At 37.4% G+C, this 17,074-nt stretch overlaps 2 protein-coding genes across 3 annotated transcripts in view; one reads left to right on the top strand and one right to left on the bottom strand.

The window, feature by feature from the left end:
* LOC132815021 (RNA-binding protein 12-like) overlaps positions 1-17,074 on the top strand; it is a 129,019-nt gene that overhangs the window by 51,956 nt on the left and 59,989 nt on the right. The gene's annotated exons all lie outside the window — the stretch shown is intronic.
* Positions 1-17,074, bottom strand: part of cibar1 (CBY1 interacting BAR domain containing 1) — a 66,635-nt gene that overhangs the window by 23,159 nt on the left and 26,402 nt on the right. Inside the window, exons 4-6 of the mRNA XM_060824422.1 lie at positions 15,588-15,689; positions 6,518-6,523; positions 4,773-4,877 (exon numbers count right to left, since the gene is read on the bottom strand). Of these exons, the coding sequence (XP_060680405.1) occupies positions 4,773-4,877; positions 6,518-6,523; positions 15,588-15,689 (213 nt within the window). The remainder of the gene's footprint in view (positions 1-4,772; positions 4,878-6,517; positions 6,524-15,587; positions 15,690-17,074) is intronic.

The following is a 17,074-nucleotide window of genomic DNA, read 5'->3' as shown; positions in this document are numbered from 1 at the left end:
AAAAGGTCGAGCATAGTTAATGTGGATTCTTTGTCATGGTATTTCTGGTCATTCCCATGGGTGTAATAGCACTAATGGAGGTAAGTTACAAACTCTTGCACAAGCTACAAAGTTCCCACCTTCCCTGGCAACCAAAAATAGCTTCTAACGATCTCCTTCATTCTGACAGTGCCGCAGTGACTTTTGCACAGATGATTTGACATACAGCTGACACAGTATGATGATCATCACTCCCCATGGGAGATGTCCTGTTTGTATGAATAGTTTTAGCTTCCTGTGGCTTCAGTTCTTGAATAGCTGTTTTGTGATCTTGCCTGGAAGTAGTATATCCTTCACTTTTATTAGTAGTGGATCATTTCTTGTGTACTTCTGGCCTTGTCCTGCCATTACCAGAGTGTTTGCTATTTGGAAAAAGTGAGGACTATAGATGCTGGAGATCAGACTCGAGTGTAAAATGCTGGAAAAGCAAAGTAGGTCAGGCAGCATCCGAGAGCAGGAGAATCAACATTTCAGGGAAGAGCCCTTCACCAGGAACTACTTATTCTCTACTTGTCTGAAGTAGAAAATGTTTACATACAGACTCTCTAGATTACCTTTCCCAAATGAGTTGACTATAAAGAGTCCATAAATATTCCTATGTAAGTTGAACTGATGATACTTAATTGTAGCTATGAGCTATAGCAACAATGCCCATCTCTGCACTGCCTCACAGTGCCAGAGACCTGGGTTCAATTCCTCAGGCGACTGACTGTTACATAAGATATCTCTGTATGAAGCCCAATTATTATTGTGGTAAGTTCTTGGCCATACAGATATTGGTGAAATGCAAAAAAAAATTTCAAGAGCTTTTTTTCTCTATTTGCGCATTGTTCATTTTTGTTTTAATAATCCTGATGCAAATGTTATTGGCTTCTCGTCACCATTGAGTGTTTTGTAAGAAATGACTACTTCCTCTCCATAGGGTGATGCATCACATGCCACTTCCATTTCTAAAGGGGTTCTGACTTTAATAAAGCTTATTTGTGTTGTGTTTCATATTGATCTTCCCATTTCCAAATCTTTATTTTGGTGTAGTAACTTGTGCAACTGCTTGAGAATAGTTGCAAGGTTTTGGAACTTAGTAACTTAGCAATCACAAAGTAATCATTGCTTCACCTGTAACTTTCGCTTTGAAGATGATGGGTCTAGTTCCTTTGCATCAATGACACAGCCTAAATATTTGATGGAAGATTTTTTTTAAAATTCACATTTGTCTTTGCTAATTCAGATCTCTGCAGATTGCATTTAAATTGTGCAGATGCTCTTTTTCATTTCCCCATGACTAAAATATTGTCCAGGTAACACTGGACTCTTTCCAATCAACTTAAAATCTGATTCATGGCACATTGAAGTACTGCATGTGCAGACATGATTGCAAATGGAAGTCTCTTCAATTTGAACAGTCCTTAATGGGTTACAATTGTCAAGTACTTCTATGACTTAGACTTGACTAAGTACAGTTTTATGGGCGGCACAGTGGTTAGCACTACTGCCTCACAGTGCCAGAGACCTGGGTTCAATTCCTCAGGCGACTGACTGTGTGGAGTTTGCACATTCTCCCCGTGTCTGCGTGGGTTTCCTCCCACAGTCCAAAAATGTGCAGGCTAGCTGAATTGACCATGCTAAATTGCCCATAGCGTAAGGGGCAGAGGTAAAATGTAGGGAAATGGGTCTGGGTGGGTTGCGCGTCGGTGTGGACTTGTTGGGCCGAAGGGCCTATTCCCACACTAAGTAATCTAAGCTACTGCTAAGCTGACCTCTAACTAGGCCAGCACTTCTGTCATCAATTAAAGGTGAACATACTGCTTAGCACATAGCACTAGATTAATAATGATCTTAATATCATTATAGATGTACACCGATCCATCCTTCTTCATCATTGATATGAATGACATATGAATCACTCATATTTGTGGGTTCAAGGACTTCAGTCTCGACTACCATCTCTGATTCTGCTTTGGCTTTTGGTATGATTGCATAAGACGCAGACCTGGCCTTGCAACATTTTGCTCGATTTTCAATTTTCCATTCTTTCCAGAGCCCCAGTGAAAACAATGCCATGTTTCTTTAGAATCTGTCATAGATCAGTCTCAGAACTGGACAGGCAAATTACTTCAGATGACGACAGTCGAGTTTGATTTTTTTCAAACATGTTCTTCCCAATAAAGCTGGAAAGTTTCCTTTGACATTACTCATACGATTTGTCCTTGTACAGACATTCATAATTGATACAACCTTTTAAAGGAATCACTTTGCCTTTTTTTGTTCTTAGAACAGGTATAAATTTGAGTGTTGCAGCATATTGTGACTCAGTTGCTTCTAATACACACTTCCAGATATCAATGAAATCCCTTATCTACTTCCATTCTTACTGGTTTGCCATTCAGTAAGGGAGTGGCCCAGGATCAGTTAATGGTGCTAGCAATAGCCACTACATTTAATAACACATGTTAAACTCAAGAGTTCAGGCTTTTTTCATACCCCCTTTGTAATGTATAGATTTTCTTCTGACTTATGTTTCTATATTTTTATTGTATCTTGTTCACATTTCTTTCTCAACTACATATGTTCAATATGCTTTTTGCTACAGTTTCTGCAATTTGCAATCAGCAATTTGCTGCTGTGTGACCTGTTTTCCATACTGATAGTAGTTCTGAGTCTGCATTGGTACTCATCTCTCAGCCACTATTTTGTGAACTCTCATGCTGAAGCTTACCTGTTGAGCTTCCTTGGCTGTCAGTTCCATTAAGACTATGTCCAGTGCTTTCCTTAGGTCTAGGTTCCTTTGCATCAGTAATCTCTTTTGGTTTGCTTCACATCTTTAAATACACCATGTCTGTTTCTGAAAGCATCATTTAAGTCATCTTTGCAAATTTCTGCTAATTTGTTTAGAATTGTTACGAACTGATGTTTTCACCATCATGCTGCTTGTGGGTGTATGGAATCTGAACCTTTCAATAATCACCAATGGTTTGGTGAAAAATAATGCTGCTAGCTTCTTACTTTTTTTCCATAAGTTTCAGAACTCAGTTTCTCTGCCTGTCCCAGACGCCTTAGGAGGTTAAAAGAGTCCCTCCCCACCAGTACTCATGAACATAGGGATGACAATATCTCCTTCAGTTTTGTTAGCTTGAACAAAGGAATCTGTGTGGGAGTTCCAGCTCCTCGAGTTTTCATCATATGGTCCCTTGGCACCAACATTTTCCTCCTTTCTTTTATAAATGGGAATGGCCTGCTTAATATTATGTACCAAGAAAACATTTATCACTTCATCTCTTTCTGTTTAAAACAAGGTATCTCTGAGGCTGCCTGAGTTTATAACCCAGCTCAAGACATTCCCCTCTGTGTAGGGAAACTGGTCCATCAGGGTGGAGCACGTAGCAAGATTTTTCTACACTGTTCACCTCTTCCCTAGATAAATTATTTTCTTCTCCTTTCCTCACTATCTACTTCAGTGCAGTAATGGTGTCTTTTGATTTCTTTGTTTTATCGAAGCATCTCCAATACCTGCAGTGAGAAACACAATTTTCTTTTTCCAAAATTTCATCCTAGTTTAGTTTTCTTTCTGTTCTAAGTTCTGAGGAGGCCGAAATGTTAAACAGCAGGAGCTTTATTATGGACATGTTTACAGCCTAAGCGGCAAGGTTGGACTAAGTTGTTTCCTGCTCAAAATGGCCCATGATATCATTGCCAGGTGATTGAGTTCAAAGTGATGGCCCATCATACTAACAAAACTACACAACATTCACATTTTATGAAAACCAAGCTGTTAAAGCCAGAATAACAAAGTCAAATTGCCACTCATTTAAAATTTAACACATTTAACTATCAGACCTAACACCTTCAAGGCGTTTTCCTAGCCGCTTTAGAATGCATCTTTTTTTTTAAAATGTAGAAGCGTGGAATATTTCAGACTCCCCAAAATCACAAAAAAAGGCAAAAGGAATCTTGGCATTTATTGCAAAAGGTCTGGATTAAAGTAAAGGAGTGTTGTTGCAATTATATAAGGTGTTGGTGAGACCACACTTGGAGTAGTATATCCAGTTTTGGTTTCTTTACTTGAGAAAGGATGAGGTGACCCTGGAGGTGGTTCAGAGAAGGTTCACCAGATTGATTCCAGGGATGAAAGGGCTACTGGACGAAGAGCAGTTGGGCTTATATTTGATGGAGTTCAGAAGAATGAGGGTATGGTATGAAAATCTGACCAACATGTACAAAATGCTAAAGGGGATTGATAAGGTGGGTGTTGAACAGACATTTCTCCGTGTAGGACAGTCTCAAACAAGACATCACAGATTTAGAGTGATGGGAGGTAGGTTCAAAATGGAGATAAGGAGAAACTTCTCTGCAGGTCATGAATCTGTGGAAGTCACTACCCACAATGCAGTGGAGGTTCAATCCATTAACAGATTCAAGAAAGAAATAAATAGGTTTCTCATGAAGAGCAGGATAAAGGGCTATGAGGACCAGGCACAAAAGAGGAGTTGTCACCAGGATAAGGTCAGCAATGATCATATTAAATGGCGGTGCGGGTTTAAAGGATGTGAATTGCCTACTCCTGCTTCCGATTCCTATGTTCCTATATTCTTGGAAAGTTACTACCACCCCAAACCCCACCCCAACAAATTTGTCCCCATCTTGCAAATACGATTCCAGAATTTCCCTTTTAAGATACTATCTAAATATTTTTTGTTTGAACAAAAGAAGAAGAATTGTTTTTGCATGCTGTTTACCTTAATATCCCTAATTTTCTCTTCTTGAAAATCATCAATGGTTTCTTCCAGCTGTCGGGAAATTCGAGTCGCATCCATTGTGACCCTCTGTAATTCAGACTCAGCCTAGACAAGAGCAATTTAAAAACTAATTTTTTTCAAAGTACGAAACATCTAATTTGAATAGATTCTAGAAAATATATTTCTGGAAAATTAGTAAATAATTCTATACTAGACATAAATCTTGATGTTGCCTGAGTATATATTACTTTAATTTAAGTACTGGATTTTTTGGAGGATTTAAAATAAATTAATTATTGAGATAGTAGAACCAGTGCGATTCAAATATTTCCATAAGAAGTGTCACAATACCAGGTCATTCTCAGACACCAACCGACATTATATAATCTTAGTTCAATAGAAAACACAAAACAGGTTCTTTCATATAGATCTGCACTGAATTAAACGCTCTGGCAGGACTTTTTTTTTCAAAAGTCTAAATAATGCAACAGCCTCAATCCTGGAACGAGCAGAACCTAGTCAAATCCACTGAGTGTTCTATAGTTTACTTAAGTCACAGTAAAAACAGGAAGACAAGCATTAATTCTATTTCTATAACTGAGGAAATTTGACTGCTCCTTCCAGTTTATCAAAATCATGAGTATATCAAAAAAGGATAATAACATGCAATTCACATGAGATTATTAGGATTGGGATAGCATAGTTACAACAGAAACATACCACAAGGAAGGGCAGGACTGGCAGCTCAATGTTCCAGGGCATAGATGCTACAGGAAGGATGGAAAAGGGGGTAAGAGAGGAGGAGGAGGAGTGGTGTTTTGAAGTTATATGGGTGGAACGGAGAAATAAAGGAAGGGATGATCACCTTATTGGGATTGTAAAATAGGTCCCCTAAGCAGGAAATTGAGAAGTAAATTTGTAGAGGGATCTGCTATCTGTAAGAATAATAGATTTGTAATAGTAGGGGATTTTAACTTTCCAAACATAGACTGGATCTGCCACAATGTTAAGGGCTTGAATGGAGAGAAATTGTTAAATGCATAGAAGAAAATTTTCTAGGCCTCTCGTCTGTAAAGCAACCCTCTACCACCACCTTGATTACCTTAATGACTCTGCTTGATCACATGATGTAACTCAGTATTAGATGCTCTATGACAGAGCTACCCAAATGTGTTTTGCTAGCTTCCTGTTTTTTCGGTATATCAAATATTACTCCATATTTAGGTTCCAGTCGTGGTCAACTTGCAACCGTGTCTCAGTAATATCTATTAGGATTATACTTATTTATTTACATCTGTGCTAACAATCCATCCACTCTGTCACAAATGTGGCATGCATTCAGATACATACATTAATTCTGTCTTTCTACTGTCTCTAGTCTGATCCTTTCTACTGATGTGCCTTATGTTTACACACTCGTGTCACACTCTGGTAACCACTGCCTAAATTACCACACTGTTCTTCTACATAGTTTTCCTTTGATTTACCACAATACTTCTCACATGATCTCTTCCACCCCTATTCAATTTACAACCTGATCTATTATCTTAGTTATATAATTCATAAGACACTGTTCCCAGCATGGTTCAGAAGAAACTAATCCCAAAGGCGCAAAATATATAAACATTTAAACATACAAGTGACCACATAACGTTGTGAATACAAATATTTTTTCAAGAGGATATAATTTCCCTACGTTACAATTGAAATTCCACAGGAACTGCAGTTGATATTCAGTCACAAACCTGTGTCTGTCTTATAGTCAAGGAACTGGATCTTGTAAAAATTCTTAAGACATTAATTCAAGACATCAGTTACAGAAATCTGGAAGGAAACACCAAAGTTTCAACCAAACCAGACGTCGAAACTCATTTTTCCCCCAGGTCGAGGTTATTTCATATACTATATATAGTGTTTCCTGTTGCCAAGATAAAATATGACACTGCAAACAGCAAAAAACTCCTGACAGTTCTAAAGCAAAGATGCTGTTTTATGGATGAAATTATGTGGCAATAAACTGAAATGGGTTGAACTGCACGAAGATTGCTCCAAATCACCGACTGAAGGCCTTTTTTTAAAAGATCAAGGCTTTCAGTAGTTAGCTCCATTTTGGTGATGGCAATTAGTAGTAGTGATGCTCATATCTCAATTAAACAAAATAAAATTTAGTAAAAGATAAAAGCAAAGTACTACCATTGCTGAAAATCTGAAATAAAAATAGAAAACACTGGAGAAACTCATGACTGATAGTATTCGTGTAGACCGAAACAGTTAATATTTCTAATCCAACATAATATTTCTTCAAAGCTGAAGAAAAGGTTGAAAAAGTGGTGGATTTATATTATAGAAATACGTGGGAGAAGCAAGAACAGAGGGCAAGGTCAAGAGGTGGTTAAAGAGCAAGAGAGATTGGAGCAAACACTGGAGAGTGAGAGTGAATGAAAGGAAATGAAGGTGAATAAGATGAAAAAGACAAATGGAACTTTTCCAAGGTGAGCATTCATATAGATATAGAAGTGAATTAAATGGTAATCTGATTAACTAGAAACAGTGGAAATCTAAAATATCTACTCCATGATGAGAGGAACAGTTAATCTTTAACTTGGTATGTTTTTAACTAAGTCACGTTATAGGAGTGTTACCAAAGAAAGTCATGTTTGGACAAATAATCAAAAGTTTGGTCACAGTTAGGACGTGAGGTCCAACTCAAAGAAGGAAAGAGTACGAGGGTTGTATCAGCTGACAAGCTTAAGTTATCCTGAAGACTGCCTTCATGAAGATGATGAAATATCAAATAAGTAGCATGGAGGTCAGCTCAACAGCAGATAATTTTAGAGTTTTTAAACTTTATGTGCATTGAAGGTTGACTTTCTCAAATTTACTCCAGTCTTGAAATTAGCATTTGACTTGATTTAATCTTAACTAGTGGTTTTGTTCACAATGCTCACAAATGAACACAAGCTGCCTGCTGATGATAATTGCAGTAGATCAGGTAACTGGTGACCTATTCAGTGCAAGCTGACTCGGGTGTCTGTAAATCTGCTGGTATTAATATTCACGAAACGTTTGCTAACATGGAGTGAACAATACCTTAGAATCATACAATGGGCAAGAGGCTCTTCAACCAATTGAGTCTGTACTGCCAAATCTAGACTTTCTAGCATTAGGTTTGTAGTCTTGAATGTTATAACATCAACTGCTCATCCAAGTATTTTTAATATATGAGGTTACCCATTTAACTACCCTCTCAGGTAGTGCATTCCTGACCCTCAAAGTCTAGATGAAAAATTCTTTTCTCAATTCCCCTTTAAATTTCCACCTTTAAAAAAGTTACCAATCCTTCAATTAAAGGGAAGAGCTGCTTTCTATTCATTCTGTCCATATCCTTCATAATCTTACACACCTCTATCAGATCCCATATCAAAATTCGCTGCTCCAAAGAAAATAACACCAACTTATCCAACCTCTCTTCATCACAGATAATCAATGCCTCAACTAATACAGGCAAGGGTCCTGTATGCCTTAAATAAGCTATTAACCTGCCCTGCCACCTGAAGGGATTGCTGGACAAACATCCCAAAATTCCTCTGTTTTTCTGAGCTTCCTAGTGGCCTACCAATCATTGAGCACTACCTCGTCTTGTTATTGCTTCCAAAAAGCACCAACCTACACTTGTCACAGTTAAATTCCTTCTCCACATTTGACCGATTTGTATATATCCTCCTGTAACTCAATGTTTTTCCTCACTGTCAACCAACCGGCCAGTCTTCATGCTATCCCCAAATTTACTCATCTCCTCTCCACCTCACATTCTCATCCACATCATTTAGCTGTATCACAAACAATAAGGGACACAGCACTGATCCTTATGGTACACTATTGTACTCCCGCCTCCAGTTATAAAACCAGCCTTCTACCATCACCTTCTAACTGCTGTCACTAAGCCAATTTTGGATTCCATATCTCTTACCTTCTTTATCAGTCTTCCATGTGGGACTTTGTTAAAGGCCTTGCTGAAATCCGCAGAAATTAGGTCAACTCAACTATCCTCATCTACATATTTGATTAACTTGAAAACTTCAACCAGATTTGTTAGTATGACGTCTCTCTGACAAAGCTATGCTGACAATCCCTGATCAAATGTAAATGGAGGTAAATTCTCTCCTTCATAACTTTCATCAATAGTTTCATTACCACTGACATGGAATGACTTGAGGAAAGATTGAACAAGCTAAACTTGTATCTGCTGGAGATTAGGACAATAGGAGATTACTTGACTGAAACATAAAATCCCAAAGGGTCTAAACAGGGAAACTAGATTACCCCGAGTGGGAGAGTCTAGAAATAGGGGTCTCCGTTTAAAAATCAGGGATAGCCCATTTACAAGAGATTAGGTAAAAGGTTTTGTTCTCACAGGTGTTGGGTGCCTTTGGTTCTCTCCCTGTAAAGGCAATGGAAGCAGATTCCTTGAATATTTTCAAAGCAGAAGTTGACTGATTCTTATTAAGAAAAGAGTTGAAAGGTGATCAGAGTAAGCAGAAATGTGGACTTGAGGTTACAATCAGATCTGCCATGATCTTATAGAATGGTACAGCAGGATCAGGATGAATGCCCTATTGTTGTTAGTGCTTTGCATGTAAGGATGATGTGATTAAAATGATTACCCAGCATTTAGATTTAAAGAAGTGAAACTTGAATATACCATGTTGGACACAGTTCAGTTGCAGATGAGAAAAAATCTTGAACAGGAGCAAAAAGAAAAAAGAGAAACAAGAAAGTCTGAATAAGAAAGAAAGCTGGAAGAGCAAGAGAAATGGAAAATAAATACTGGACTTGGCAAGAGAAGTGGAAGAAAATAAATGGAAATGTAAAAGCTTGAACTCCAGAGACAGAGAAATCGGACGATGTAACTTTGCGAAAGAAAAGTTTAAAGGAGAATAAGAGATAGCAATTCAGAAGGTGATTATAATTCCACTGTAAACTTTTAATTTGTAAAACTTTTAATTAATTTGGTTAGTGCCTAAATTTAGAGAAGGTGGTATTTCACCTCATTTGAAAAGATGTGGCCAAAAGATGAAGTGATCAAAAAGTGAAATACTCAATACATAACAGTTTGTCCTTGAAGCTCATCAATTAAAGTTTAGGAGTAAAAGAGAGTAACCTAATCAGATATTTGGAGGTTATGCAAGAGAAAAAGAAATATTGTGGGATCAGTGGTTTGATCACTGGAGCTGGAGAAAATGTTGAGAATGCGAGGGAAAATCATGATTGTGGAAGAATTCGAAGTAATATTCTGGTAACCATTAAGACTTATTTAGATAAGGACAAAGCACTGAAGATTCAAGAAGTGGTAGGATTACAAATATATAAATTAGAAGCAAGTCATTCAGCTTCTCCAGGCTGCTCTATAATTTAATGAGATATGACTGATCTGTTAATGTACCACATATCCACATACCCCTCATGAGTTTAGATGCTTGTTAGGCAAGGGAATCAAAGTACTTCACACATAATTATTCAATGGCACTGCCTTCTGAGGCAGTGTAGCAAAGTTGCATGAACCTCTAAGAGAAAAAAATTACTTCTCATCTGTGTCTGAAACATCTAATTTTTAAAGTGATACAACAACATTACAACGTAAAACATCTTTTCCACACATACTTCAATCAAATAATTTCTCACTCTTCTAAACTCAAGTGGAAACACATGCACTATTCTCAACTTGTCGGATTAGATAGGTAGAAAACATGAAAAAAAAAATGACACGGAAATTCAGTTATGTGCCACTACATTCGAAAACTTAGTAAAATGAAGGAAGATATAAGAGAATGTTAAAACCATTCTTAATATAAATGCAAAAGATGGATTTTGAGCCAAGACAGATGTTTAAAAAAAAAGCCTACTTGGAAAAGTTAATTGGAAACTAAACCAAAATTGACACTTGATAGTTTGTATAAAAAGACAAAGTGTAAATGGAGACATGGAGACTACTCAAATATGAGCTGATTAGCAATAGTTCATCAGGTAGCAATTCCAGTGTACTGTAACAAATTCATATGAGTAAACTAACAAAATTTCAGTGATAGCTAGTGTGTGAATTAGGAAGGCACAGGCTAAAATACTAAAACATTTTTATTGGCAATGCGCTAATTAAATCTGCATCTTTAATTCTGATATCAGCTATTGGCAACAAAAGTGGTCAGGTCTGAATAGATTGAGAGTCAGACCGCCACTTATAAACAGAATTAGGAATCAGCACTTTTTAAAAATACTCTGATGTTCTAGCAAGATTTACTGAGGTGAGTTTTAAGAAAATTATAGCAAAAAATGATGGTGGGAAAAACCATTTTAATGTCTTTCAAGATATGGATTTTCCAGTTTTGAACAGTGATTTGATCGTATGTCACAAACAGTCAAAGAAATAATGAATAGTTTGGGAATAAACAATTTACATCTTCATCTCATCATTAACAATCACATGAGACACCATTTTAAAGATGATGTCAAACTTTAAAACCATGATGAGAATCCAGTGTTGGGAATGTCATTATGATGGAGATAAAATAGTTCTCTTGTAACTGTTTGCCATGAGTGACACTTCCATACATCGAAGGATTCAGTCCTTTAAATTTAACGTATGAGAATGAGGTGAGAGGATGCTCTTAATTAGTTAAAAAATGCATTGAGGGCACTGCTGCCTCACAGCGCAAGGGACCCGGGTTCAATTCCAGCCTCGGGACATTGTGTGTGTGTGTGTTTCCCAGGGGTGCTCTGGTTTCCTCCCACAATCCAAACATGTGCAGATCAGGTGAACTGGCCAAGCTAAATTGCCCATATAGTGTCCTGATGAAGGGCTTATGCTCGAAACGTCGAATTCTCTATTCCTGAGATGCTGCCTAACCTGCTGTGCTTTGACCAGCAACACATTTGCAGCTGTGATCTCCAGCATCTGCAGACCTCATTTTTTACTTACATATAGTGTTAGGTGCATTAGTCAGGGGTAAATAGTGGGTAGAAGAATGGGTCTGGGTGGGTAACTCTTCAGAGGGTTGGTGTGTACTTGCTGGGCCGAAGGGCCCATTTTCATACTGTGGAGAATCTAATCTAAACCAAAGCTCAGAGACTACTTCTGACCAGTGCGTCAAATATATGAGAAAAATTAACTAAAATATGTGAGTTGCCCAAAAGCATAACAATGTCATTCAAACAGTGAAAGCTTACGCAGAAATAAAATGCCAGAACTGCTGAAAGGAAGGTTCTTTGGACCTTATCAAATCAAAAAGAAACCCAGTTACGTGAACTATGTAGCAGGTATTCCAACAGCAGAAGAGAATTCAGGGAGATTGTCCAGTCAATATGGTAAAACCTCACAATGAAAGTGGGGATAGTAAGGAGTGGTATATGCTTAAGGTGGTGAAAGGAAAATAAAAATCAGTGATTTGATATGGAATCATCAACTGAAAAATTCTGAAGGGTGACTTTCCAGTATTAAATTGGATGATTTGGATAATCGCAAAATCAGGTGTGTTAAGGCACAGGGGATGGCCATTTGGCCAATCATGCCTACTGGCTTTTCAAATGAGTATCATAATCTAATTTGATATGATTTTTCCCCCATATACCTGCATATTATTTATCCAAAATGCAGTCCAGTGTCCTTGAATTTCTCAACTGAACCTACCTCCAACACTGTACTAGGCAGTGCAATTTATATCCTAATGACATGCTGTGTGGAAAATGCTGTTCCTCACATCTCATTTGTTCCTTATGAAGATCACTTTAAATATATGCTCTTGTGATCTTGTTGCTTTTAGGAAGGGGAACAGTTTCTCCCTAACCACTTTATCCATCTACTTATGATTTTGAAAACCGGAGATCCATACGCAGTAACAACTTACTGACCCTTTTTGGTGTTGCCCCCAATGCCAGTATATCTTCTGTTGGATGACAGAACCAAAACTGTTCATAGTATTTTAGGTTTGATCTAATTAGTGCTTTGTAAAGGTTTTAGAGGAATTTAATAGAATCACATAATTGGTAGAGTCATGGAAACCATTCAGGTCCATTGTGCCTGCACTAGCTCTATTATCTCGTACCAATCTGCTGCTTTTTTCCCATATCCCTGTATACAAATTCACTCTTGAAAGACTGAAGTAAACTTGGCCCCACTGCATTTCTTGACACTGCATTCCACATTCTAATGCCACACCGTGTGAGGATGTTTTTCCTCCTATCACCCTTACTTTATTTTCACATCACTTTGAATCTATTGCCTCGTGTTGTTTCTCTTACAAGCTGTAGCAGCTTCACCCAAACCATTCTGTCCAGCCCACTCATGATTTTGAAAAATGTCAGATTTTTTCTCAACCTTCTTTTGTCAACCCCAGCACTGATCCCTGTAGCACACTACTACCAAAGATTGCCATTCTGAAAATGCTCCCCTTATCCCAATTCTGTCTTCTAACAGCCAATCCTCTATCCATGCTAATATATTAACACAATACTATAGGTTCCTATCTTACTAAGTAGCCTTCTGTAGTACTTTATGAAACACCTTTTAAAGAACCTAACATATTTCATCCACCTTTATCTAGCCTGCTTGTTACCTCCTCAAAGTAGTCTAATAAGTTTACATATTCCCATAACACCCGACATCCTTTAACATTACTGACTAACATATTCCCAATAACAGATGTTGAGCTATCTGCTGTATAGTTATCTGTCTGCAATCCTTTTCCAACTATCAATTATTTTCCCAGAATCTCAGGATTCTGAGAAGGTTACTATTAGTGCATTCACTGTCTCTCAGTACTATTAACATCCTGCGATGGAATCCATCAGGTCTAGGTGATTTATCAGCATTCAGCCACATTAGTAGCCCTAATATTTTTTCTCTAGAGCGATAGCTATTACATTTATTTCATCCCCATAATGTGTCCCTTCGATGTTACATTTTTGGAATACCATTAGTACCTTCTACCATTAAGATCGATGAAGTACTTATTCAATTCTTCTGCCATTTACTGGTGCCCCATTCTTATTAACCAGTCCCATTTTCTAGAGGGCCTATGTTCACCTTGGCTTCTCTCTTCCTTTTTATATGTTTAAAGAAGCTCCAACTACCCCTTCTTATGTTATGTACTAGCTTTGTATTGTCAATTTTGTTTCTGCTCTTTTTCAAACTTTCCCAATCTGCTGGAATAGTAGATGGCCAAGCCATCCTCAAAAGGAAACTGTGCATTCTCAATAAACACTACCATACTAGCTACACGTTTCACAATACAAAAATGGACACACAGGTGGGGTCTCGAAAGAAAGGTAGTTATTTGTTAGAGTTAGTGACAGCCATGAGAATTCCCTGTAGGAGAATACAAGATGTCCTCGGTTTGAACAGCTTGACATAGATGCAGAGTCTCAGGGTCACCCATGAAGGGTACAATCACGAAGCAACTGCAGGAGAGTAACCCACTCAGACCCATTCTCCTATCCTATATTTACCCCTGACTAATGCACCTAACACTATAGATAATTTATCACGGCCAACTAACCTGACCTGCGCATCTTTGGATTGTGGGAGGAAACCAGAGCACCTGGAGGAAATTGATTTCTATCATTGTCTTATTTACATACAGTCCATTTCTGACTTTTCCCTTCCTTAACTGTTTCCAACTCTAGTGAATTTTTCCAGTATTTTCAGTTTTTATTTCAGATTTCCAGCATCCATATTTTTAATCTCTCAGATTTTGTATGTTCTAATCAAATCATCTCTTCCCTAAATTTCTTACATAACTTGCTTTATTGGATGAGGGTCAATGACACTGGTTGACATCAGACCAAATTGAAATGGAAGACTGGCAAGAAACTTTATAATGAAAATTGAAGAATGGGGCTTTATACACTGACAGACAGAACAAAAACAAAGGAATTATGATAAACGTTTACTTGACATTAGTTAGGTTTCAACTGATGTATTTCCTCCTCCCCACCCCCCAACCAAGTCCAATACTGGGCACCATACTTAAGGAAAGAAATAAAGTCTTTCTGCACCCTTTCTAAAGGCTTCACAAAATTGCTTCCTGCAATGAGAGACAGGAGAGGCTACTTCTTGGGATTCAATTGGAGAAACAGAAGCCAGAGAAGATTGAAAGCTTCGATAAAGATGTTCAAAATGGTGATGCATTGCTAAAAAGCTGATAGAGAGAAATTGTTGATTAACAGAAGGACAAAAAAAACAGAGGCTATAGACCAACATAGTTTATCAAATAAAACCAACAGAATGGAAAAACATGCAGTGTGTAGTTAAGATCTGGAATACATTGCTCGAGAATGTAGCATAGCTATATTCAACTGTTGCATGCAGGAGAAAATTCAATAAGCAGCTAAACTGAACAAAAATTTCAGGATGACATGGAAAGGGGAAAAGGAACTGAATGAGTTAAATAGAACTTGCAAGATGCTGTACTTAATAGAATGAATGACCTCTGTGATAGAATCATGAAATGGTTACATGATAATTATTTTAACCAAGAAATATTTTAAACTCTTTAGAAAGCAAACACAATGTGGCAGGTCCTAAACAGCAATCAATCATAATCATCTTTATTGCAAGCATTCAATGTATTCAGACAGGGTGAAATATGCCTTTTATATTGGTAAAGTTTACTGTCAGGACCCAGTGTAAGGAGACAAAGTTATGCTTTCAAAGCCCAAATAACCACAAATTACTTAATTTATCCATATCGCTCTAGTCACACTGCATCGCTCATGTAGTGTTTTTTCAGGCACAAAAATATAACCACTATACATTAAGGATACAACAATTTGTCGGTCAGAAGGATTCCTCTGGCGCATTCTCTCCACATGGGCAATTTGCTTTGATTCACGTCTTATAGCACCTGAAGCAACCTTGAGGTCTTCCTGAGAAAATAAAAATATTAAATATTATGCAAGTTGACAATAGTAAGAGATTATTTATGTTTACCACCAAACCACGTGACTGTACGTAAATTAAGCACAAAATTAAAGTTGGTAGGTACAGCTACAATTTCTAAAAAAGGTAAAAGGAACTCAGCTTTTCTTTTCTACACTGAGCTTAACTGACAATAACCCATACAAACAGCTATTATAAATATAAATTACAGTCTATGATTTTATGTGCAGCTTTAACATTGAACACCATTAAATAGCACTTCATGGAAATACTAGGGGAAAAAAAAGGACACAGCCAAATGAAACATTAGAGTCAAAAACTTATTCAAATGTATAAGAAGGATCTTAATTTTTTTTTAAAAAGTGGGGTTTAGCAAGGAAACTCCACATTAAGTTAATATTGGTGGACAATTAAACATAACAAGAGTTTCCAACAATATCCTCACCCTAAACAATGGAGAACCCAGCTCATCAGTACAAAAGATTAGGCTGAAACATTTGCATCCATCTTCATCTAGAAAGGCTGAGAGGGTGATCCATCTCAGTATCCTCCAGAATTTCCTCAGCATCACAGATACCAATCTTCAACCACTCCATGTGATATAAAGAAATGGCTGAAGGCACTAAATACTGTGAAGGCTCTATTTCTGGCAACAGTATTGAAAACCTTTGATCTAGAAATAATAACATCTACCCAACAACATGGAAAATTGTCAAGATATGGTCCTGCCACTTATGGATTGGACAACCTGACATGGCCAATGATCACACTACCCACCAAAGTGATGTAGGAGTTTGTCAATAGTGCTATCAAGATCACAGATTTAGGAGCAGATGGAGGTTAATCAACCTATTGAATTTGCTCCCCTAAACAATTAGATCATGACTGTCTCATAATCCTGTTAATAAAGGTTCTCATCAGTTCAGCACTAAAAGATGACCATTGTTCAAAATAGCAAGCATAAGGGAACAGTAATCCAGAACCTTAATCTAATGTTCTGGAAATATTGGTTCAAATTCCACTATGGTGGATAGTGAAATTTGAATTCAAATTTTAAAATTCTAGAATAAAAAAAGCTGTCCTAATGGTGACTGTACAACGTGTTTCCAATGATGGATGTTAAGATAACTGGCCTATAGTTACATTTTTTGACTCCTCCTCTTCTTAAATAAATGTCTGATATTGGCAATTTTCTAATCCTCTTAGATCTTTCCAGAATTTAAGGATTTCTGGAAGATTATAATTAGTACCTCTGCACCTACATCTTTTAAATTCTAGGATGCATCGCAAGTGTATGTACAAAGGAATACCCTGTTCCCTTACATTCAGGTTGGATCCTAAGTTCCTGGCCTCATTACAATCTTGGTGCACA

Source organism: Hemiscyllium ocellatum, chromosome 4, assembly GCF_020745735.1.
Source record: "Hemiscyllium ocellatum isolate sHemOce1 chromosome 4, sHemOce1.pat.X.cur, whole genome shotgun sequence".
In the NCBI taxonomy this organism is placed as follows: Eukaryota; Metazoa; Chordata; class Chondrichthyes; order Orectolobiformes; family Hemiscylliidae; genus Hemiscyllium; species Hemiscyllium ocellatum.
Note: the sequence above shows the minus strand (reverse complement) of the source record. Positions and strands in the feature narration are given on the sequence as shown.